This window comes from Osmerus eperlanus, chromosome 2, assembly GCF_963692335.1.
Source record: "Osmerus eperlanus chromosome 2, fOsmEpe2.1, whole genome shotgun sequence".
NCBI classification, from domain to species: Eukaryota; Metazoa; Chordata; class Actinopteri; order Osmeriformes; family Osmeridae; genus Osmerus; species Osmerus eperlanus.
In genome coordinates this window covers 19,724,444-19,749,530 of record NC_085019.1, presented here as the reverse complement: position 1 = coordinate 19,749,530, position 25,087 = coordinate 19,724,444, and the positions used below count along the sequence as shown (strand labels likewise).

Here is a 25,087-nt window from a genome sequence, read left to right as displayed (position 1 = left end):
AAGTTCCTTGCTACTGTCTACAGTGGACTGCCTACTGTACGTGGTAGTCAGTGGTGTCATTCCTGTAGTAGCAGCCCTTCTGCTCTGGTAATGCCATGGATGCTTTACCAGATTATTCCCACGCACAACTGTAATTTGCACAGGCATTGCTTTGTCTACAAGTGGCTCCATGTTAATTTGTGAACTCCACAAATGTGTCAGTTGTCAAGAAATTGTTTGAATGAATGGCAAAAGTCAGTTACACAAGCAGGATGGGCTGAAGCATCATGCTTCAGCCCATCCTGCTAGCAACGAAGCTGAATATCGCGAGAGCGAGACACAACATTGGGATTGAGTCTGAAAAGTTGCTATTCGGTCGACCTAGCTCTGACTACCAAGCCTTTTAATCCGTGGCGTGCTTTAATATACACATATATACAATATACAATAATGTCCCAGTTTTTAAGAAAATATTATAACTATATATATACATGTTTCTTAAAGTATTTGATCTAGTTCTATCAGAGTGAAAGTCGTTAGTTGTCTATGTTACTTCCGCATCCTTTCGCGGGGCATTACGAAAAACATCTACGTTGTACTAGTAAATGTTGGGCAGCGGTTTTTGATTAGAAGTGTCAAGCATTGTGAAGTAAATGATCGCTCCTTTACTCTTTGTTTTGTCGGTGTTAAACTATTTCAAGTCGAAACGATCATGTGATATGTTATTTACTGCCGGTGCGTGGTATTTTTAGGCAGCCTTGTTTAAGTAGAATGTCACTGCTCAGTGTTGTGGATGAGGCTATCAGGTTATGCAACGCTGAAGAAGCTAGGATAAATGAAAACATCAACCAAAGCAGAGAGATACTGGCATCCATGTAAGTACAACTGACAATCCTGCTTTGTCATCCTTGGAAGTTCAGTAAAGGGTCACACAGTTTGCAAATAAGTTATCTGTAGTCAGGACAGCTGTCATTTTTGTCCGAATTTAACCAACGTCACTGACTCGAGTGATTATTTTCTGCAGGAGACCAGTAAAGAAGCCACCCAAAGAAATAGAATCCGCTAATCTTCCTGACAAGGGTATGAATAAACATTGAGTATTGGGAGAGTGATGTGTCACCGTTGATTTTGAATGAATCTAATCTGCATATTATTTTTCCATGTGTAGACTCGGATCTCCCTCCCGAGGAGAGGGAGGAGATGGAGTTGCTGCAGAGGGTGCTAGAAAAGGCCCTTAGAGTACGCAGCAGCGCACCCACCAAACAAACTCACATCTGCACTGAGCCTCGTAAAGATGTTGGAGATGCGCTGAAAAAGACGACTAAGGGTGGTGTACAAGGCTCAGGAAGCACCAAAGACAAATCAGCAGGAACCAAACCTGCTGAAAGAAAAGTACCAGTACCAAGTTCCTCAAGAGGAGGGCGGAGGAGGCCGTCACATCAGCTGGACCATGGAAGAGCCAGCCTGGTTAGAGGTTCTGTCCAGAAACGATCAGTAGAACCAGGCAAGAGATTGCCTAACCCGTCTAAGAAAGAAAAGCCAACTATCCCAGGTCCAGCTACGGTTGAAACGGTTCACTTTCCCTTTGAGTATACTGTGTGTGTTGGAGACTCAGGCAAAGACACAGCTACCTCTCTACCTATTCATGAAGACCCAGTGTCTGCTTGCCACATTGTGGGGTCTACATCAGTACACCTTCCACAGCCACAGATTGGGTATGACGCGTGACGATATACATGACTATTGCAGTCACGTAGACCTCAGTGTATAGCATGTCCATGTAGAAATGCCACGTTGATCTGTGAGAGGTAGTAATTTGACTTTGTTCCAACAATCTGTTTCATTTGTGTTTTGTGTCTGGCAGAATATCCTCCCAGATGCTTTCTAAATGGAGGACTCTCAAGAACAAACAGAACCGGTAAATCTGACTCAAAATAATTTGATGACTGTGATGTTGAAATAAACTGAATAGGCTACTGCTACTTTTATATGATCTGTTTTTAAATAGAAGCTTTATGCCCTCAGGTTATCAGACAAAGTAATGGAAACACATTTCAAGCCAGTGCCAGAGAAGACTCGCTTTGCGGAGCAAATGAGAGCCACGGTATCCAAGTCCTTTCTCTTCAATAGGTCTTTGACAGCTAGCTAATCAACCAGCTTGCTTCCCACTCATTCACACAGCCCGCTTGGTACAAATTAGCATGCATCAAAGTCAGTGTCAGCTTTTGCCAGATATTCAGATTCACACAGACTCCATTTCGCTACACTATACTATGCTTTGAGAGAATGACCTTCTGTATCCTCCAGTGCCTGTCTGGTCTCAACAGGTCACGTGTGTGTGTGTGTGTGTGTGTATATATACACATATATCTCATTGTATGTGTGTGTATATACAGTTAGGTCCATAAATATTTGGACATTGACACCATTTTCATCATTTTGGCTCTGTATACCATCACAATGGATTTGAAATGAAACAATCAAGATGTGCTTTAAGTGCAGACTTTCAGCTTTAATTTCAGGGTATTTACATCCAAATCAGGTGAACGGTGTAGGTATTACAACACATTTGATATGTGGCCCCCCCCTTTTTAAGGGACCAAAAGTAATTGGACAATTGGCTGCTCAGCTGTTCCATGGCCAGGTGTATGTTATTCCCTCATGGGAGTTCGTTATTTCATTGACAAGGAGCAGATAAAAGGTCTAGAGTTCATTTCAAGTATGGTATTTGTGTTTGGAATCTGTTGCTGTCAACTCTCAATATGAAGTCCAAAGAGCTGTCACCATCAGTGAAGCAAGCCATCGTTAGGCTGAAAAATCAAAACAAACCTATCAGAGAGATAGCAAAAACATTAGGTGTGGCCAAATCAACTGTTTGGTACATTCTTAAAAAGAAAGAACGCACTGGTGAGCTCAGCAACACCAAAAGACCCGGAAGACCACGGAAAACAACTGTGGTGGATGACAGAAGAATTCTTTCCCTGGTGAAGAAAAACCCCTTCACAACAGTTGGCCAGATCAAGAACACTCTCCAGGAGGTAGGCGTATCTGTGTCAAAGTCAAAAATTAAGAGAAGACTTCACCAGAGTAAATACAGAGGGTTCACCACAAGATGTAAACCATTGGTGAGTCTCAAAAACAGGAAGACCAGATTAGAGTTTGCCAAAAAAAGATCTAAAAGACCCTGTACAGTTCTGGAACAACATCCTATGGACAGATGAGACCAAGATCAACTTGTACCAGAATGATGGGAAGAGAAGAGTATGGAGAAGGGAAGGAACTGCTCATGATCCAAAGCATACCACCTCATCAGTGAAGCATGGTGGAGGTAGTGTTATGGCGTGGGCATGTATGGCTGCCAATGGAACTGGTTCCCTTGTATTTATCGATGATGTGACTGCTGACAAAAGCAGTAGGATGAATTCTGAAGTGTTTCTGGCAATATTATCTGCTCAGATTCAGCCAAATGCTTCAGAACTCATAGGACGGCGCTTCACAGTGCAGATGGACAATGACCCGAAGCATACTGCGAAAGCAACCAAGAGTTTTTTAACCCTCGTGCTGCCTTCGGGTCACATGACCCAAAGGTTCACAACGAACCATCGTTGTGTTTACCCAATTTCACCCAATACAAAAACAAATAAAAATAATTTTCTTTTAACCATTGCAATGTGGGGGGTCTGAGACAGCCCGACAGTTAAAAGAAAATGCTTCACTTTGTTTTTGTATGAGGTCAATTTGTCGCAATACGACAGTGGGTCACAATGACTGATGGGTCAGAATGACCCGAAGATAACACAAGGGTTAAGGCAAAGAAGTGGAATGTTCTGCAATGGCCAAGTCAATCACCTGACCTAAATCCAATTGAGCATGCATTTCACTTGCTAAAGACAAAACTGAAGGGAAAATGCCCCAAGAACAAGCAGGAACTGAAGACAGTTGCAGTAGAGGCCTGGCAGAGCATCACCAGGGACGAAACCCAGCGTCTGGTGATGTCTATGGGTTCCAGACTTCAGGCTGTCATTGACTGCAAAGGATTTGCAACCAAGTATTAAAAGTGACAATTAGATTTATGATTATGTTAGTTTGTCCAATTATTTTTGGTCCCTTAAAAAGGGGGGGGGGCCACATATAAAATGTATTGTAATTCATACACCGTTCACCTGATTTGGATGTAAATACCCTGAAATTAAAGCTGAAAGTCTGCACTTAAAGCACATCTTGATTGTTTCATTTCAAATCCATTGTGGTGGTATACAGAGCCAAAATGATGAAAATTGTGTCAATGTCCAAATATTTATGGACCTAACTGTATATGCACATATATTTCATTGTATGTGTTTGTGCCAGTTCCCCAGCGAGTGGCCTAGTGGCAGCCCAGCAGACATCCGGGCCCAGATGGAGACACTGACTGGACTGGGGAAGAACCTGACCCACTGCTACCAAACTCAGCTTCTGCTGGCTAACCAGACCTCCAGAAGTGGCAGGCAGCCAGGTACCAGCTGGGGTGGGGAGGGAGAGAGGGAAAAATGTATGGTGTGATGTGAGGGATGAAAAGGGAGAACAAGGAGGGGGCTGAGTAAACAACAGATTGGTGGGGGATAAGAAAGGAAGAGTCTAGGCAGATAACAGTTGGGGGTGAGGTGAAGCAATCTTTCCCAACACGGGAGCTTTTAGTCATCTATTTTTGAGTTGTGATTTCTTTTTTGACTTCTAACATCTCATTTTTCTGAACCTGCTAGCTGCTTCACTCTTTATCTGCTGAAACTCTTTGGTTTCATAAGATCTGGGCATGTTTTTATGCCCAGATAATAATAGTCTTCTGTCCTTAATTAGTGTTGAATAAGCAACTGTTATTTCATATAAAATAAAGTAGTAACATGGATATTTCCACATTAAATCCTTTGGGGGAGTGTACATACATGGTTTTATGGGAAAACTGAGGACCTATAGAGGGCATGTAACTTGGTGTCTTTGTGTGTGTGGCAGCATGGAAGAACTACGAGTCCTGGCTAATGCTGGGCGGCCTAGAAAAGATGGTGACAGACCTTCAGCAGCGAGCAGACAAGCTGAGACAAGGTAGTGATTGCAGTCCCTCCCACACACACTTATGTACACACTCAGGGACCGAACTGGCCTCATTAACCCTCGTGCTGCCTTCGGGTCACATGACCCAAAGGTTCATAACGAACCATCGTTGTGTTTACCCAATTTTACCCAATACAAAAACAAATTAAAATAATTTTCTTTTAACCTTTGCAATGTGGGGGGTCTGAGACAGCCCAACGGTTAAAAGAAAATGCTTCACTTTGTCTTTGTATGCGGTAAATCTGTCGCAATACGACGGTGGGTCACAATGACTGATGGGTCAGAATGACCCGAAGATAACACAAGGGTTAAAGTACCCTCACTCGGATTGCTGTGGTGAGACGCTGAATCAGAAATCAAGTTGATTCACTAACTCAGTCCAGCCGTGGACCAAGGTCCAAATGCTTTCCAGGCGAGCAAACTTGAGAAATGAGAAATGAAATTAAGAGCTACAGGTGCAATCTATTCATCCCCCCTCAAAATAATCTGTTCACGGAAATGTCTCAGGTAATTATTCAGTAACAGGATGTTGAGTGCTGTATTCTGCCTGCCTGCCCTCCATCCATACAATCAAAGTCCGTGGAGAGCTCACAGCCTCCACCAGTGGCTCACTGACCAGTTATAATGCAGCAGGGAGCTTGATGAAGGTCAGTGCTCTCAATGCACAGTTGGTGAAGGGTCATGTGCCAGTGCCATCTGTGAGAAATCCAAGTAGAATGACCTGGTCGGGAGCTGCAACACTCCTGTGAGGTTACTGCATTGAGTTGGCCTTTACCACTAAAGCGTCCCTCCTGTTTAGTTGTTAGGCTAAATGTAAAGAAACATGCATCGCTGACAACCCATCATGTTTCTCTGTCTCGTCATATGATTCGGGGTGTTTTGCTTCCAGTGCCATCGCTGTACTGTTAGGAAGGGTAGTTCCAAAGCAACGGAGGCCTGTTGGCTTGGGAAGCTGGCTTCGGGGAGAGAACATCCCTGCGCTAACGAGCTAATGAAGCCACTCATTCTTTACGTATGGAAAATGAAAACAGAGCCCCAGTGTGACCCGGGGGCCGCAGCTAGGTTCTTTCCCTGACGGAGAGCTCCGAGGCGGCCCACGCTGATGCGCCCAGACCCCTGACTATTTAAAGCTGAGGCAGCACAACGCAAAAAAAAATAAAAAAAATCGGCTTTGGTTGCTCACGCTGGCACTCTAAAAATAGCCCTATTTCTTTTTTTCCGTCAGAGTGGGGGGCATGGGATCGATGGAGGCCTGCCGGAGGGTCCTTGTGCCCCATCTGGAGGAGGGGCTGGGGGGAGGTGGGGGAGGGGGTGGCGAACACTCCCCTGCCCCCCATCGTGACCTACAGCAGCCCGGCGGAGCTCCGAGAGCTGGAGGGGCTGAGGCTGGGCCTGCAGCTCCTGGAGCAGGAGATACACCTGCAGGAGGTGGGACTCACCCAGTTAAACACACACACACACACAAACACACATACACTCAGTCGCACACACATCATAAGTAAAGATGTAGCACCTAACCGCTTATCCTCTCATATCCTCAACCCCCCCCCCCTCCGGGCAGGCTCTGTGTGGCAGCCTGTGCCCGTGCCTGCTCTCCATGCTCTCTGGGCCAGCACAGCTCCCCTCAGCGCTGCTCCGGGACATCTACGCCCTGCTGGGGGAAGGGGGGGAGCAGTTTCCTGCCCTGGTCCTCGACACAGAGCCTGGCTAAAGCTGGATTTATATTCCACGCACCAAATAAACACGAATACGCAGAAAGGCTGTTTTGCAGAAGGGGGACGTGAACACCTGAACACGTCTTACTGTCCCTTGTGGTTGTGTTGCACACTGCATGCAGACTATCAACTGGTCAAAGCATAAATGATAGATCTTAGTCCTGGACACTGAGAGGATGCCATGGGAACTGTGATCCATGTAAGTGTGTGGGATGTGAAATGTATTTATTCTGAGTGCCAGTGTGTTTTCTGATGGATATATGATATAAATCTGCCATTTTAACCAGTTTGGACATGTGTTTCAATGCAGGCATTTTTATCAATGGACTAAGGGGTCCTTTGTTTTATGCTTCATCGGGGCTTTGACCTTGGTGGTCAACTGATGGAAATGTATACCATAGAACCAACCAAGCATAGTAGAAATATGTAGATAACCAGTAACTTTCAAATTAGGTCAATATTATACTGGTAACGTAATCAATACATTTAATGCAAGAAAATCGGATTGTGTTATATATAATTAATACAATACAAAATACAGAGATGTAGGCCTACCTAAAACGTGGTTAAATACCAAGGTAGTTACAGCTAGATAATGAGCCTAGTGTGCAGATGGTGCATTTACACCAAAAATGTAGAAGTCTCAAGTTAGCAGAATACCTACAACTATGTGCCTAATGCTTGGCCCTTGACTATGGGCCTATTACACAGGAGTCTGAAGTGAGCAGAACACTAAGATGAGTTGCGATGACTCATCCTTCAATACCAAGCCCAACCATTAAAGGCCTCTCCAAGTGGGAGGACAATCATGGCCGTATGGATGTAAATCTTGCTTAACACCAAAGCGGGACCAGAAATCAGGTTCAAACTTAATGTGACTTAGTTATTAATTTAACTATATTATATTCTCAAGAAAAAAAGTTTGAGTCAAAAGTCTGTCAAGTGTTCTATGTAGTCTTGTCTGCACCAGCAGATGGCGCTTCTATTATAACATACTGTGTGTGCCTAGATGAAATCACTGTGCTACCTCTAAATCCAAACTGTAAATAACTAATATATATCTGACACATTAACACCTTATTGAGTGCCATAACTCGGTACCCTTACCGATACAGTCTATACAAAGCCCCGTCAGAACAGTAGGAATCACGGAGCTCCTGTCAGATGACTAATCTGTTTTATAGGAGGAGGCTGATTCAGAGCAGTGCAGGGAGGCCTGTGCTCCGGCCCGCAGCTCGGTGGGAAGCCCGGGTGTGGGAAGGAGAAACAAAGGGGGCTCTTCACACTCGAAACAACGGGGCTTCTACGACCACAAATAACAAGCTAAAACCAAATGCATGAAGTGAGTAAGAAGGAGAGCGTGCCTCACCTGCCACCTCCACCACGTGGGTTCTACACACAACCCTTTGTATGTATGTGTGCTGTGGGCTTTCGATTTGTGGCTGAATTGTATTTTTGGGTGACTGAAGGATGGTGTCTACATCTATCAGGCAGATGCTCCATGGGCAATACATATCTGGCATCGAGTATGGGTTAGCAGGCATGTACGGTTCAGCCATTGGCATGACTTATTTTCTTCTTTTTTGTAGGTATTGTATATTTTGTAACGGTACAATTTCCTCCTCATGGATCAATAGAGTTCTACTCTGCTCTGTGTCTAATCTAAGAAAGTATGTATTTCTGGGTCTGTCCAACGGCGAGGCGACGGCAGAGATGTGAGGCCGTGCTGGAGGACGGGGGGGGGGGGGGGGGGCAGGAGAGAACAGAAAGACGCATGTGCCCACAGATGACGTGAGGATGGCTCAGTCTGCGGCAGACTGGGCGACAGGTGGCGCTGGGTTCACACAGCGGGTTGTGGGTGGGTGCGCCCCGCTGGACCAGCTCTCGCGCTCGCTCACATTCACACACACACACACAGATATCCCTGGCGAATGAGTCACAAGGGATGTGCGTTCCAGGGACAGCTTCTCCGGACGCCATCGGTTGGGATGAGCACATTCTCCTGTCAGAAACAGTGGAGAGACTGAAGAGACGTTTGAAGCGAGCACAGGGATCTTAAATGACCGTAGGGCCTTCAGCTTTGATCATGTCTACCAATTTCTCCTTTGAGCTGTTAAGGTATTGCCATCTACTACACAAACCAGGGATTTAGTTTTTTCTCTCACCCGCTGACGAGACAATTGCACATAAGGACATGGTTTCTATGGCTTCCCATGTAAGAAAACTATGTCATTGCTAATTTGGCGTTCATGTGTACCGCCTAATCTGTTTCGGTTTTGGTCTCTGATTTGGTGAGAAAGTGCCCTGATCGCGTACTCTGACATTCCAGAAGCCCATCTCTGCATCACTGTGGCCTCTGGGAGTCAGTCCCAGTGTAAATGTGGATGGCCAACTGAGCCAGACTCCTTGGGCTCTGGGCCCGTGCTCTGAGACCAGGGCGTGTGAAGCCAGCGAGACAGGAAAGCAGCCCCTGCAGCGCTGACGTCAGCACGACACGGCGCTCCCAGAGGGAGAGCGGCCCACGCATTGTAGCCTTCCTCTGACCCAGACGCCTGACACCAGGCCCGCCCTCAAGCAGTCCTAACAGCCATCCGGCCACACCCAGGCCACAGATGTCTGACAGTGTGGAGATTTATAGATCGTTGGGTTCCGTGTAGCTAGCCTTTTATTTACCGTATCTGATGCACACTGTGTCACACTCACTCTTTCTCTCACTCTCCTTTTCCCAGCTTGTTTTTGTCCGATTCCTGTAACTCTTACGTGATCTAAATAGATGAAAAGGCCTGGAGCCAATTGTGCTTTCTGATTAGTAGGCCTTAGGGGATACGAAGAAATCCTAAGAAACCCCAGAGAGAGACCAGGAATCCCACATGTTTACCTTTCATTCGTCTCTCTGTTCTTTCAGCTGTCTTTTCTCTCCTTTGCCTCCTTTCCCTCCGTCTTAGCATCTTTTCTCTCGCTACTTCATCCCTCCTCTTCTCTTTCGGTCTCTCTTTTCTTCTCAATTCCTTTGTATGGCTTTCCATTTGCACTGCATTATGGCAGGGAGCGTTGGGTCACTGTGACCATCAATTTTCCTGTATTAGGTTTTTTTTATTACCCCCACCCCAACACTTATCCACCACACACATACACACACACACACTCTAAGGCTGCCACGCATCCAGCCGCCTTCATCAGCCCCTTCATGGGGCCATCACTCCACAGGTGCAATTATCTAATCACAGGCCTTATGTATAATGGATGTGTATGTATTAATGTATATTGTTATTATGTTGAGGCTTCTTGCAGGGCTGGCTTGAGAGACACTAGACTAAGTGAAATTATTTAAATATGGCTGAGTGTGTAGCAGCGTCAACTTGGTCCCTTCTGTGTCTTCAATCCCTCTTCAAAGATGATTATTTCCTTCCATTTATGTCGACTCAATGATTTGGGAAATGGTTTAGAGGGAGGAAATTAGAATAGAATCCATTGTCTTCATTGTGTTCCTACTGCACAGTCCCAGGCTTTGTGTCGTTCTTTTATGTGTGTATACAAGAGACATGCCATGGGCTATTGACTGACCACTCACCTATACTCTTATGGCTCCCATCTGCTCCGGCTGCCAGACAGCATGAAAAGGAGCTTTTGTTCAGCAGACAGGGTTGACAGGATCTAGAAGATAAGTGGACTTCTCTTCATCAGGTTAGGGTTAGAATATCAATAACTAGATATGCCCCCTGTGGCGACTGGGATTACAGAGCTACGTCCCCCTCCAACTGTCTCTTTCACTCTCCCACTCTCTCATACATACAGAACTCTGTGAACACTAGCATGCAACACAAATCCAACCCAATAGATGAGACTTATGGGACCATACTGAATGACATGTATTTCTCAAGGGCTTTCATGGCTCTTACAAAAGGCTTTGTATAGTAATGTGGCTGCTAAGTACATCTAGAATATGTACAATTAAATTAGATGAATTGTTAAATTCCTTTTGTCTAGAATAATGGGTATTGATGTCAAAAAACTCATTCCTAGTTTTGAATTTGTCTAATTGAATTTAACTTGAATTCTTACATTTACTTAAACTTTAAAGTATTTTTTAAGCCAACAGAGCAAAACTGGGATTATTGTGGGTGAATGGGACAAAACACACACCCACAACCAATTTGTACCTTAACTGGACTGATGTGGAAGTGACTGGATTTGAAGGCTTAGGGGGGGGTGGAAAACTGCCTGGACTGATTAGATTTTCACAGAGGAAAACGGCTCTAGGGACTGATGTGTTGGGATTACGTACCCTGTCATCTATATGTTCTTTCTATTTCGCCTTTGGCAGCACAGTTTGTGTGTGTGGGCGGAAGAGAATGAGGCAGGGGGCTTCTGATGCTTTTTATGTTTGTGTTAATTCATGCATTTGTGTGTGTGTGTGTGTGTGTGTGTGTGTGTGTGTGTGTGTGTGGTAGAGACAGTGAGTGAGCAGATAGTGTGAGTGAACAAACGTATATGTAAAATGCATTTGTGTGTGTGTGAGGGAAGGCTGTTCTACAGCACCATTGCCAGAGGCTCTCAATTTAACACACAGGTTCAGGGTATCAACTCCTATTAATGTAGAGGGGTTTAAACCCATTATGGACCACGCACACACACACACACACACACACACACACACACACACACATGCAGGCCATTTCAACATCCATAAAAAAGCAATTTTGACCAAACCTTCATTGCACTCATAGTATGATCCAATGTGTGTATGTGGTGTGGTTGTGTGTGTGTGTGCTGGAAACATGTCAATATTTAACATTTGGGAATACAAAAATAAAGGAGGAAAAAGATTAAGGGGATGTTTGTGAACGTAAACGAGCATGACTAAAGGTTTGGTGGGGGAGATTGTGTGTGGGCTGTGCTCTGCGTGTGTGTGGGCTGTGCTCTGCGTGTGTGTGGAGTCTGTGATGCAGTGGGAGTGCCTTTTTGTTTTCTAATTACCGTGTGTGTGGGTGTATGTGTGTGTGTGGCAAAGGCTGTACATTGTCAGTATGGTTACAGTTGTTTCACTCGTTCCCCCCTTTCTCGAGGGGAAGAGAGGGAGGACATAAGGTGAGGATAGAGAAGCTCAGTGGCCTCTTTCCATTTCCTTCTCATCGTTTGAATCAATAGCCTGCAGCGATGTGCTGGAGGCAGCATTTCGATTCTCTCTCCACACTGGTGATACTCCGCTCACAACATCACACGATAGCATCCAATCGGATGCAGACTGGGGGAAAAGATGGGGACCCAGACGGAGTGGGAGCAGTTAACTTCCTTCTGCCCTCCCCTTTCCTGTCCTCCCTCCTGTACTCATTGGCGCCACTAGCCAATCAGACACTTGGACCCACCCCTTCCCTCTCCAGGTTCCGCCCCTGCTCCCGACTCCTTATAAATCCCCTCTCAGCCCCCTCGGCAGAGTGTACAATGTGCTGCCAGAGAGACAGCAGGCAGAGCACAGAGAGACAGCCAGAGTGGGAGGGAGAGAAAGGGAGAGTGTGAGTGGATTCCTGCACCTAGCTATTGATCTCCCACTCTTCACGACAGTGATCCTACCCAGTCTCTGTGTTCTCTCACACAGACATCTCTCTCTCTCTTACTCTCTCTCTCTCTCTTTCTACCTCCATCTCTATCTCTCCATCGCTCTCTTTTTCTCTCTCTCCAGGCCAGAGCTGAAGCTGACCACTGAGGACACTGCGGGAGGCAGCCCCAGCAGCAGGAGCAGCGGCCCCCCAGTCCAGTCCCTAGAGCCCCCACCCCCCGGCTGCAGCAGGATGGGCTGCACCACGGGTCACCTGGCCTGCCAGCCGCAGCCCCAAGCCAACCCAGGCCAGGAGGCTCTGTCCCTGGAGGCGGGAGGCCCCAAGGTCCCGGAGGTGCTGTCCTCCCTGGAGCGCCTGTCCCAGGCCACGGGCGGCATGGAGAAGTCCTGGTACCGCTGCATCTTCCCCTTTGGGATCATCTCCCTGGTGATCGGAGTGTCAGGGACCGGGGTCACATACACGTACAACGACCTACCTCAGACCAAAGTGGTGTCGGTGGTTCTGCTGGTGGTTGGCCTGGTCCTGGTGCTGATGGCCACTGCCTGCTGGTCCGTCCACAAGAAGAAGAAGAGGAAAAAGAAAGAAGGGGGCTCCTTCACCTCGGAGCAGTGCCCCTTATGAGCACTGGCCTGGGACACGGGGGACACCAGCAGACCGACGACCCAGGATAGGAAGCTCCGGGTTAGGCTAGCACCTGTGATCCATCCACCTCCCTCCTCCACTCTCCACTAACTCCATTCCCTTCCTCCCCTAGGTCTTTATCATGGAGCTCTGCCTTGCTCCAAGTTCAGGAGGAAGACTGGAGACAACATAGGTTTGGGATTCCCGGACAGTTGGACTGACAAACGGATCACCGAGGATGTAAGGAGGCTAACTGTGGAGTTCATGGCTTTGGACTGGCAATCGGGTTCAAACCATCGCTTTCACACACACACACACACTCGCTTCACCACGGCCAGACAGCAGGTGTCCAGTGTCAAAACAACCTCCGTGCAGAGACACACACCCGCACACACACACGCAACCACACACACACAACGGAAGATTGCCGGGCCACACAACCCACTATGCGGAGCTGCTGTTGGAGTCAGTGCTGCCGTCACCAGCCGCGTCAGTCGCAGCATTCCTCCTGCTGGGACAGGTGACCGTCCAAGGGCAACCCGACACCGGGTCGAAAGAGGAGTGGACCCGCGTCAGTGGCCCACGTCATTCACTCGTCCTGTGACACCGTAGCAATGTGTTGGGCTTTTTTTACGCAACGGGAGAGTGGAACCTGAGTCCAGCAGGATCTTACTAGCAGCTGTGTGGACGAGAAGCTGGAGAAGCTGCCTGGGAAGGGAAATGTGTGTGTCTGTGTTTGTGTGAGATTCTGGGAAGTCTGAAAGAGTTCTATATTTTTGGGACTTGCTCCCTGATGACCTAATGACCATATTGTCTTAAGTAGAGTGATTGTGACCTGTCTCAGCAATATTACAGTATGTGAATTGATGTGTGTGTGCGTGTGCGTGCGTGTGAGGGTCTGTGTGCGTTGGTGCCTGCCTGCGTTCCTGCGTGTGTGCACGTAGATGGATTTGCCCTCTGAGGCCTCAGAGAGGACTCCTTGTAGTAAGCCATGGACGAGAGACCCGAGGGCCATAGACGAGACTGACACAGAGGAATTAGACTTCACGTGCCCCACAGTTGGACTCCAGTTTCACGGAGAGAAATGAAAAAGGGACAGGGTGGGGGGGGGGGGGGGGGATTATACACCCCTGACTCCTGGCCTTGCCCCTGTCCTGTGGGGAGAGGGGACCTCACCTCACCGGTCTGCTGGACCAGAACTACTGAAGGACACTCTCCCTGGGGTGGGGGGGACATGCCACGGGACGGACACTTCACCCTCATCCCCCCATCCCCCTTTTCGCCTAGTGCCTTGAACGAGTGATCATGGAAAAAGGCTCTGTGTGTTCCCCCGTTTCCATCTGCTCTCCTGAGAATGTCCCCCCTCTCTCACCCTCCCTCCCCCTCATTCCACTCCCCTGGCAGCACTTCTCCCTCCATTACCACCCTTAATACACTTCCTCCCCCCTCCTCTTCCTCCTTCTCCTCCTCCTCCTCTCTCACCCTCCCTCCACCTTATTTTGTCTCGTTATGTCTCTCGGAACCCTGAGGTGATGGACCTGGAGAACCGGCATGCAGGTCGCATGCACACGCGTTCAAACACACATATGTACAGAACACACACAGTCAACCTCACCAGCACTCAACGTTGGTTTTTTGTTGTTGTAGCTTATCCTCCTCCGGAGGAGGTCTCTCTCTGAGCGAGACTGGGCAAACGGGTCTCTGGCGAGGAGACTCTGGTGCATTGGATTACTGCCTTGTCCTGGTGACGACCATCTATGTCGTAAACGTGGAGGATTCCCTCTCTTCTCTGATGTGCTGAGGTGCTGTGTCCATCGTCTCCCAAAGGAGAGAACGAACAAATGACCGGCCGACCACCCCACTTTCTCTACACATGCCTGTGTGACTGAGCACAGCTGACGGGCATGATGAGTTTCTCTCGCTGTTTTTCTCTCTGACAGCTTGTCTTAATGATTTAGGGGTGTCAGAATGCAAAAGGGCTGGGCGATGTGTGTGCTGAGACAAGGCAGGCAGTCTGGACTTCTGTCTGTGAGGGAGTCTGCCTTTACGGAAGCCCTTGAGGACTACCATTGATCAGCACTGTATTGATCCAGCTTCGTAGATCTGTGACTCGTTTGGGCAAAATGTGCCCATGCATTAAGGAGCCGCGATCAGTGCCAAAGACTTCCCTGTAGATCAGCCTGCCACACAGGGCCTCCCTACCTGCCTTGCTGCCTGGTTGCCTGCCTGTGTGGGCTGCCTGTTTTATAGTGTAGTAGACGTAGATAGATCAGTAGCTGTCACGCTTTGCCTTGCCCTGAATATGTTGCTGTTTTTCTATGTGTGCGCGCGTACCTGTGCGCATGCTCAATTGTAGGTCGTAGCTAATGCAGCTTTCACTTAGTTGACCCAACATATTGAGTAGTGAGAGATCAAGGGAGAAGCAGGGAGTGAAAGGGGAGGCAGGCTCTGTCCATGGCCAGATTGGCATCAGTCCTCCTGAACAGAAAATGATTATTCAGAGGTTCTAGCATGCCCCTTTACTGGAAGTCACAGTGGTAATGTCAAGTTAGCTTCAGATAGTGATCTGTGCCTTCCGGGTTCTAACAAGACTATTGTCTGGGCACCAGGCCACAAGGAAGGAACACAGTGCCTTCCCAGCTGAACTTGGCTGATAAATAGAATTTACTCCCCCAGCCATTGGTCGTGTTTCCTTGTATTGCTGTGTATTTCTGCTGTACTGAGAAACATAACCAGGGTGTGTCCTGATGTTGACAACCTCATTGGAACATCCAAGACTATTCCAAGATATTTTTCTTATAGCATGTTAGGTCAGTGTGAGACAGAGAGAAGTGTCCTTTTAGGTTGGTGACGTTGTTTTCCTCTCTCTCTCTCTCTCTCTCTCTCTCTCTCTCTCTCTCTCTCTCTCTCTCTCTTTCTGTCTTTCTCTCTTTCTTTCTCTCTCTCTATCTCCTTACCAAACCAGTGTGCAGGTCATTCTTACATAGCACATTCTGACTGCAGGATTTGGAAGAGGGAATATTTCTGCTTACAAAGACAATACCTAGTGGACATGGTGACTGACGGATTGAAGCATATATGAAGTTTCCTGTTAATTAATGCACAGAGGCTAGAAATAGCAAGGTTACTGTTACATGAAACTGACAGAAATCTATCCAGCTGGGTTGATGGTTTTGTGCGTGTATGAGCTCCAAGTGGACTGGCTGGAGAGGGTGTTTCCTCTTTCTGTCCGCATTCATAAAAAGACAAGAGATATAGATAGAGGGGGAAGGAACAGCAAGGGGCTGAGGGGTGCGTTTTCATTGAGAGAAACAGACCGCAAAGAGCTAGTGACGTGCCAGGAATACTGATTTCCCGTCGGTAAGGCTGTTGTTTCAGCCACACACACACACCTACACTTGCACTGTTCAAGTGAAACTCGCACATGCATGTACAGTGTGTGTACAGCTGAGTGCTTCTGTCGCCATGCAGTGTGTGCAATGTAGCTCTACTTTGTGACACCGGATTATAATCGACTTGTTGAATGAGGGCACTTATAGGGGAATGTGGCTGCGTTTTGTTTGTTTGTAGAGATGGGATTCCTTTTTTACCATCTGCTGCAACAGAGAAGAGGGAAAATCTACCTCTCCTCTCTAGTGAGGGAAGTGTTTAACCAAGTGGACGGTTGTTTTGTTTGTCACTCCCACTGGTGACAGAAAATATATGTTCGTCTGCCCTATATTACTTGGTGTTGTACATACAACTGTTTTATATTTGTACTGTATATTTATATTCATATCTAAATGTATTTTTTTGTTGTATTAAACAAATGTCATGTGAATACATTTGTCTCGCTCATAATTTATTTATTTTTTTCCATTTGTAAAGCGGAGCAGTGGAGACTTTGACATATCCAAGACAATCTCCTTTCTTCATCCACACAGATCTGAGGGAATCTCTGTTCCCTGGGACTGGGCTAAAAATACAGATGGGGGCAGGGAGAGAGATCGCGAAGGAAAAAGAGACATAGAAACTGAGAGAGAGAAACAGAGAAAGAGCATTGGGAAAGAGCATTGGTGGGCTTGTTTCATGGAAGGCAAAGTAAGATGAGTTTGATAGGGAGAGCGAGGATGATGTTTTCATAATGGCTTGACCTTTAAAATGAATTTGGATTTGATATATGACCATATTGTTCTCATTTTTCATCCCTATTTCTAATTGAATGTATAGCTCCTCAAGTCAGTGTACAAAGAATGGACATCAACGTGTCTGGATTTGGAGTTGGTGAGAGCGAGAGATAAATTGTCTTGAAGAAAGACACCACCTACTGGAAAATCATGAAATTGGAGTCTTGCATATAGCACAGTAATACATTATGCACAAACTCTCTCTCATTCAATCTGTCACTTTCTTCTCTCTCACTCTCATACACACACTTTAACTCACTCCTTTTATGCTTATTTTAAAAAAGGATCAAAAGGATCAAGTTAGATTAGAATGCAAAAGGCAGGATGGCACTTTGTACTGATCAATAGAGCCATTGTTTATCTATGCGTGTATCTGTGTGCAATCCAATTATGTCCCTGCCACCCTTTGTCTTCCACGCCATGTTTCTCATTCTCATGCCTCATTCTATTGTCCCTTCTCTTTCTTTCGCAAATCCCTCTTTTCTTTTCAATTCTCACATAACGATTTCATCATTATCATGAAGATTAAATCCAGCAGTGTTATTTGCGCTTGTACTGAGTGATAATTGTTCCATAAACACCTTGTACAATCCAACTCAAATTTTAAATAAAAATTCAGCGCTGTATGTCTCACCATCAGATTGTCCACTACGGGATGTAGGAGGGGGAGATGCCCGAGCCCGACTGCATGGAATACAGGATAACATATCATCGCATATCCTACCTTTAGATAACTGCAGAACACATTGTATAACTATATTTCTTTAATACTGTGCATATATCATCATATGTCAAAAACTGGAAATACAGTCGCTAAGCTCCCGCGCAATCGCTACACTCTACGTCCTCGTTATCAGTCTAGACTTCAATAGACAACTGTTCAATAACAAAACGCTTTTGTTTTCAAAATTGTATCTCGACTCACGGTATCACTGGCACAGTTGACGCCACTCGCACTGTTTTTTTTATTGGTGATCCACCGGCCATCAAATAATGTGGTTTTCTGGCCTCCGCCAATAGGCTAACAGTGTCTGAGAAGTTGTCATGCGCCATGATTCACCGTAAAGAAGAATCGCATGCCAGGGTCATTCATGAGGTACTTTGCATTGACCATTTATGGTCAAAATTGGGCGTGTTTAGGGCGGGGTAAAATGCAGATTCACGTACGCACACTTGTGGGTAGTCTGTGATTTATAAAGGGAACATTGCTTACAGGTGTGCGTACGCACGGTTTTATAAATCGGATTTTCTTTTGGCGTACACCATTTTAGGCTTTTGGGCGCACGTACACTTTTAGTAAGAATCCTACGCACAGTTTTATAAATGAGACCCCTGGACTGGTAATTTGGCATACCGGGCAAATGGGGTGGGCCGACGCACTTTGGGCCGATATTATCTTTAATATATATATATATATATAAATATTTACTGTATATAACATTTTAAAAATATTTATATATATATTAAATATCATATAATATATTTTCTTTTAATAAACGTAAAATTGCCCAACGACCGGCCCATAAAGCAGGGACAGCGGTCCATTGGTTCATTTTCCATACTGACACTCAACCAATACAAGAAGAGGTCTTCCTCCAAGTCTTTAGCATGTGAGTGGTAGTGGTATGGTTTTTCAGAGGTTTCAGAAAGGTCAGGCTGTGAATGTGTGTCTTTGTTTATAGTGTGTTTGATAAAAGCAATCATAATGATTGTACTAAACTCTCCCTCTGCATCTCTCTCATTTTAAAATATTCAGATGACATGTGTGTTCCTAAAAGCTTTCTTTCAGGGGAACCTGTTAATCCCCAATTCTAATGGCTTCCATAATTACAAATGAATGGGTCGAGGTAGAGACACAGACAACAATTCCTCTGAAGTGGATTTCTCTGAACAAACTCAATTACAAGTACTCCAAAATAGCCAACCACTTTTCATATTTCACATTTCTTCCATCCCCGAGTGTGATTCACAGAATTAGGGCTTTGACAGATAAGTAGCATCAAACGAAGAAGCTGTTGAACGGGCTGAGGACAGCTGAGTGGCATTAGTCTAGTTCCATAAAAAGGAACACACTGCACACAGAAATACAGGCAAGACAATTGAATTGACTAGTTAAATATAGAGTAAACTGTATAGTCATATGTTCAGAAACATAGAAATTCATGCTCAGATGGCTAATTGTGTAGACTGAGTTGAAAGCTTCAGCACTGTATTAGTTTAGTGACAACGTTTTCACGCCTTTATCCAGGGTCACCTTATATTTAGTTGAGGCTCTAAAGAGTTGCTATGGGAACAGTAAATTAATTCAACAAATTTACTCTGACTTATGTTAAGTCTTTGGTTACACACTCACCCACAAGACCATTGCGGTCTATTTTTAATTCAAACTAGTGGAGAAAAGGTACAAAAAACTATGTACATATAAAAATAGAAAAAGAAACATTGCCAAATGTTATGTTTTGAAACCTATTTAGAACCTTTTTTGGAACCTTTAAATCACCCTCACAGACCTTTTTTCATCCTCTTTTTGTTCAATCTTTGTTCCAGATGTGCAAACCTTTTTATTTTTAGAGTGAACCGTATAATACTTACTTTCATTGGCATTTTAAATGGCATGAAAATGCTAATATACTGTATTTGCCAAAGTCATCTTATTTCTGCATCACTCTCCTTTAAGGGTTTGGACTGACTGACAAATTGACCTAGTTAAGAAAATTGCTGAGAAAATTGCATAGGTGACAACCAACTATTGATGGTACCGAACACTTGATTTTCTTCTGGACTTGTGTTTTCCCCAAGGATTCACTTGCCACCAACATGCACAGGTCTGTGCTTTGAGAGTGATTCAGAGTAGTAAAGGGTTAGACATGAAGATACTGCCTTTGTGTCTCTGTATGTTTTTGGTGGTGGTCAATAGTGCTGCACACTGACCCACTTCTGTTTGTGTGTACGTGTGGTTGTTGCATGCGCAGGTGACCTGGGTATTAGGACGTGTATACATCAATACTGAGCGAGCAGGGAAGGTAGGAGTGATGATTTTTACTCTTTTATAACACAAGTGGTCAATCATTAAAGGTTGCTATTCTTGGAAAATACATGTTTACTCCCTTGGTAACCGAGGGGACTTAATCATCATATCCTGGGTGCTGGAACTGCTTTCGCTAATGCTATACCAATTTATTTCTCTGCCAATTACTTGTCAGCTGGGTCACAACAGATAATGATTAATGAATGTGTCTGTGTGTTGGGGTGTCTGTGCATGTATGAGAGACAATGAAAGAGAGCGAGAGGGAGAGAGAGAGAGGGGACAGGAGGTCCTCACACGTTTTACATTTTGTATTTCCTTTAGTGTTGGTGTTCAACAACAAGGGAAAAAATAACTACAGCCATTCTCTATCTCTGAGTTACTTTATCTATAGCATGGGCAAGAAGGTTTCAAGCTCTGAAGCCAACATGGGTTTATATTTAGCTCCATCGATGATTCATAAGTGTGTCCTTCCTTGCCTCCACTTCTCCTGCCTTGATGAGCAAGTCTAAAAAGGTTAATGAATCCGTTCCAAATTATTCCTTCAGCCTATTAGGATGCGGGGACATCAGTTGCTGGACCTCAGGGGTAAACAAGTTGTCTAAAAAGAGTAACTAAATTATTAATTATCCAAACATTGGATTGTAGTTTTGCTGATGAGGTTTCTAATTTCCCTTGTTTTGAGTTAGCTTTTGTGGCATTTGCAGACACAACTATATATATCTGTCTGTACTCGCCATGTAATATTTTTAAATGCTTGATTGATTGATGGACAGTGCCCCTGGAAATATATGCCATGTAGTCAGGATCAGTCCCAGCAAATGACAATGCCATGTACTGAGTAGGGTCATGTGCTAAATTGGTTATCTGTTATTGGTTATAAGATTAACTGTGGGTGTTTGGTGACTAAGGAACTGGTTGCTATGCCCAAGTGAGTTTCATTCATTAGAGTACAATGGTAAAAGCTGTAAATATAAAAGCAGAATGGAATGAATCCACTTAGAATATGAATCTCACTACAAAGTGGTTTTGATTCCCTGTTCGTTGAATGTTAAAATGATGTGTCAGGGAGTTGTCACACACAATGAAACCCTCAGCCAATCAAACTTCTTTAGCTGTCAAGTACAATTAAGAAATAAAAGGAAGCATCCATCAACAACCAACAATTCGTTTTGAGTCTTACATGGCTTTTCTTGACAAGAGGCTTTGAGATTACATTTATCATTTTAGAAGTTGGCTATGGAGTGAGTAAGACTCATCCTTCCTTTTCCCCTCTCGATATTTCCTCCCCCTCCTTTCCTTCCACATTTAACACATTTAATATGCACACTGTCAGATGTGTCAAGCTGTCTGAAAGAAAACTGTCAGCATTATCTGCTAACTTTGAAATGTAATGCCTTTCAGAAAATGGGTTGTGAACAGCATACAGGCTGTCAAACAACAGGAGAGATGTCCCAGTAATTGTGTAACTGTGATTACACTGAGTTTACACTCAGTACAGTCAAAACTCAAAAGCCAGACTGTTCAGTGCTGACTGCAAATTTTATACAATATGTTAATTGTTTTTCAATGCAATGCCTGGCACAGAAAAAAAAATCTGAAAATAATGCATATGAATCAGTAAGAAATACTGATACACATTTACATTTAGTCATTTAGCAGACGCTCTTATCCAGAGCGACTTACAGTAAGTACAGGGACATTCCCCCGAGGCAAGTAGGGTGAAGTGCCTTGCCCAAGGACACAACGTCAGTTGGCATGACCTGGAATCGAACTGGCAACCTTTGGATTACTAGCCAGATTCCCTCACCGCTCAGCCACCTGACTCCCTACATATCACAAATTAATTCTGATATATATCTGTCTGTCTATCTATATTGTACGTATGTATCTATAAATATGTAATATATATAAATATATAATATATAAATAGATACATGTCACATATGTAACACCATGAGAGGCTGTTCCTCGGTATGTCAAGCCTTAGTAGTGTCTAGTGGTTGCCAAGGAGAACACAATACAAGGTTTCAAAAAGAAAATATATTTTAATTTCAACAGTTGCCACAAAAGAAAAATAACTTTAACTTTTTAACCAAAAGGTGTCCTTCGGTATAAAATGGCAAAAAATAATGTTTAATAAAGAACTGAAAAATAGGGAAAAATACTTTTAAGTGGTTTTACTTTCTGCCCATTGTTCTGCAATCAGGCCACAGATCCACTCTTCTCACCGCTCCTCTCTTGCCTCTTCTCTGTGGAGCCTATGTAGCCCTCCTGTGTGGCATTCATGTCTTTATTCTCCTCAGGTGTGCTAATGCACACCCATCTTGGGGATTGTAGTTCGGCCACCATTGGGATTTATAGTCCCGCATGACCTCAGCCACTGGAGGGGGACATATCTGCCCTCTAGCACCCAGCCTCTTGTGGTGTCACAATATATGTATATACCTGAAATATGAATATATTTCTTTCTTTCTTTTTATATATATATATATATTATGAGAAATATTTAGTTATATATAGTTAAATATTTACCCTTTACAAATCTGTCCAAAATGCAAAAGAAAACAATTCAGACTTTCTGGTTCATTTCTCTCTATCTATAGGCTACTGTTAGCTTTCCTAGGGGATGCAGGTTTTTTTTTTTATAGGATCTGATGTTGAGCAGGGATAGGTTGCAGGGGTGGCTGATAGGGAAAGGACCACCAGTCAGAGCTTTTTTACATTTGTATTATTCTTTTAAAAGGGACTTACTATTCTAATTGAAGGCTGCTGTCTGATCCGCACCACAGAAGAAAAGGTGGCGCTAATGCACCAATAAGCTGGATGCCAACCACCACAATATAAGAAGAAGAAGAAGACTACATATCCCAGAAAACTTGCTAAGGGGCGCAACCAATTTGTCTTTTCAGCATTTTTGTAACCATTCATTGGTTACAAAACCAACTAAACCAATTAAAACATTGTAGATTCCTCTCTCGCCCAATCCTCCATTGCTGTCAATTAAAGTGAAGTTAATTTTAACTCAGCACGCAGGCGGTGCTAAATTATTTTGTGACAGATGTCTAGTACAGATGCATAAATTGATTTTAATTGTAGTCTGATTAAAAATGTCACACTATCTCAAGAAGCTAGTCAGTAGCATTGGTAATAGCAATATGAAAGTATAATTGTTTGTAAAATACAAGACATCAGTATCAGCATAATTTAAAACATTCATTCTATTCATGCTAGTATTCGGATTGAAGAAAGTAAATAAGTAAGTAAGTACAATTTATTGTATAGCACCTCTCACAGATAAAAATCACAAAGTGCTTCACAACAAAATGCAATACAACATCACAAATTAAAATACAAAAACATTTTAAATAGAAAACATGACAAACAACCATAAAAACCCATTGACTAATGAAAAGCCTGCTTGAATAGCAGAGTCTTCAATTGCTTTTTAAAAGCTTCGACAGAAGTCGCACACCGTAGACAGGGAGGCAAGACATTCCACAGCCTAGGAGCCACTGCTCGGAATGATGGATCACCTATAGTTTTAAAATGAGTACAGGGAACCACTAATATCTTCTTCCCTAATGACCTCAGATTACGAGTGGGGGTATGAAGCTGTATCAAATCAGAGATGTAGGGAGGAACTTGACCATGCAGGGTTCTAAAGGTAAGAACCAGGATATTAAATTGAATTCTTTACTGGACTGGTAACCAGAAAGCTACCTTTTGTATTTAATTACTTGCCGATTTAACTTGATCTGAGATGGGAGATGGAAGTCATGTGGCTGAGCGGTTAGGGAATCGGCCTAGTAATCAGAAGGTTGCCGGATCGATTCCGGCCGATTCCCGGCCATGCCAAATGACGTTGTGTCCTTGGGCAAGACCCTTCACCCTACTTGCTTCGGGGGGAATGTCCCTGTACTCACTGTAAGTTGCTCTGGATAAGAGCGTCTGCTACATGACTAAATGTGAATGTCAAATGTAATCTGTAGGCTACTTGGAATGATTCGCCACTGGAAATGTAAGCAGCAGAGGTACATTTATAATGTTTTATTTTGTATGGATACCGTTTGCTTACTGTTTGTTCCTTTCACACATTGCCATTGTTATGTTAGTACTGAATCTGAAAAATGTTTGCTGAATTTTATTTGTACCACTAGTGCTACTCCCTGCAGCTTGATGTCTTGACTGTAGCAAGCTACCCACCTGTTACATCACCCGCTGTAATTACTCTATCAGTCACTATGTGAAGACTCCTGTAGAGAAGACTTTCAAAGTTTGTGTCAAAGGAGAAAGTGTTTCCCTCTTGGACATACTGTCTGCTTGTAGCCTCATCAGTACTACACTGTCAAAGCAGGTTTGTACGCGTGCCCCAGCTCTGACCCTGCTATCCCTGCCTAAAGAGGTTCTCCTGTGGTGAGCGGTGGGTAAACGTACTTCAGTCAAGACACTCAAGTATTGATTCAAGCACTTATTGATCCTTGTAAATACATATCCTCTTCATGAATGTAAGCTGCACATCTGCACACACAAACTGATTGATGCAGATTCAAGTACTTTCAAACGGCATGCCTTAAGTCGTGCACACTCAGACCGGTTAATACCTGGGCACAATGCATGAGAAAAACGGCCGTTACTAGCTGACATCTGTTGCCTGCCCCCAAAACAGCCTGGCTCTTTGAAAGGGTGGTGTCCCTCACACACAACACCCCACTCGTGCGAACATACACATCCCCCTCAATTCTCCATATCTGTATCCCTTCCACTCTGAAAACTAAAGACTACAATCTCTCCATCTGTTCCGTTAAAGGCTGCTGAGAAAGGGCACTTTGAAGCCGTTTGTGAAGTTAGGGATTGCCTGTCTGTACAATGAAGGACGCAATTCATACTGTACACACACTTCCTGAGGACTCCCATGCTCCACTATGGTGAGCT

At 44.5% G+C, this 25,087-nt stretch overlaps 2 protein-coding genes across 2 annotated transcripts; both read left to right on the top strand.

Moving 5' to 3' along the window:
- The first annotated feature begins 349 nt into the window (after positions 1-349).
- LOC134034873 (uncharacterized) lies at positions 350-7,063 on the top strand. Its single transcript, XM_062479553.1, has 9 exons — positions 350-854; positions 1,004-1,059; positions 1,148-1,694; positions 1,844-1,897; positions 2,005-2,083; positions 4,330-4,474; positions 4,969-5,058; positions 6,293-6,495; positions 6,629-7,063. The coding sequence occupies exons 1-9, from the start codon at positions 751-753 to the stop codon at positions 6,776-6,778; spliced, it is 1,428 nt and encodes a 475-aa protein (XP_062335537.1). The 5' UTR covers positions 350-750; the 3' UTR covers positions 6,779-7,063.
- A 5,157-nt stretch (positions 7,064-12,220) lies between these two features.
- LOC134035201 (transmembrane protein 100) lies at positions 12,221-16,783 on the top strand. The gene is made up of 2 exons (XM_062480122.1): positions 12,221-12,295; positions 12,463-16,783. Exons 1-2 carry the CDS (start codon positions 12,225-12,227, stop codon positions 12,959-12,961), a joined length of 570 nt encoding a protein of 189 aa, XP_062336106.1. The 5' UTR covers positions 12,221-12,224; the 3' UTR covers positions 12,962-16,783.
- The last annotated feature ends 8,304 nt before the right edge of the window (positions 16,784-25,087 follow it).

Coding starts and splice junctions, on each gene's coding strand:
- LOC134034873 (XM_062479553.1), top strand. CDS start 751: ATGTCACTGCTCAGTGTTGTGGATGAGGCTATCAGGTTATGCAACGCT. Junction 2,084..4,329: donor CGGAGCAAATGAGAGCCACG/GTATCCAAGTCC, acceptor TGTTTGTGCCAG/TTCCCCAGCGAGTGGCCTAG. Junction 4,475..4,968: donor CAGAAGTGGCAGGCAGCCAG/GTACCAGCTGGG, acceptor TGTGTGTGGCAG/CATGGAAGAACTACGAGTCC.
- LOC134035201 (XM_062480122.1), top strand. CDS start 12,225: ATGTGCTGCCAGAGAGACAGCAGGCAGAGCACAGAGAGACAGCCAGAG. Junction 12,296..12,462: donor GAGGGAGAGAAAGGGAGAGT/GTGAGTGGATTC, acceptor CTCTCTCTCCAG/GCCAGAGCTGAAGCTGACCA.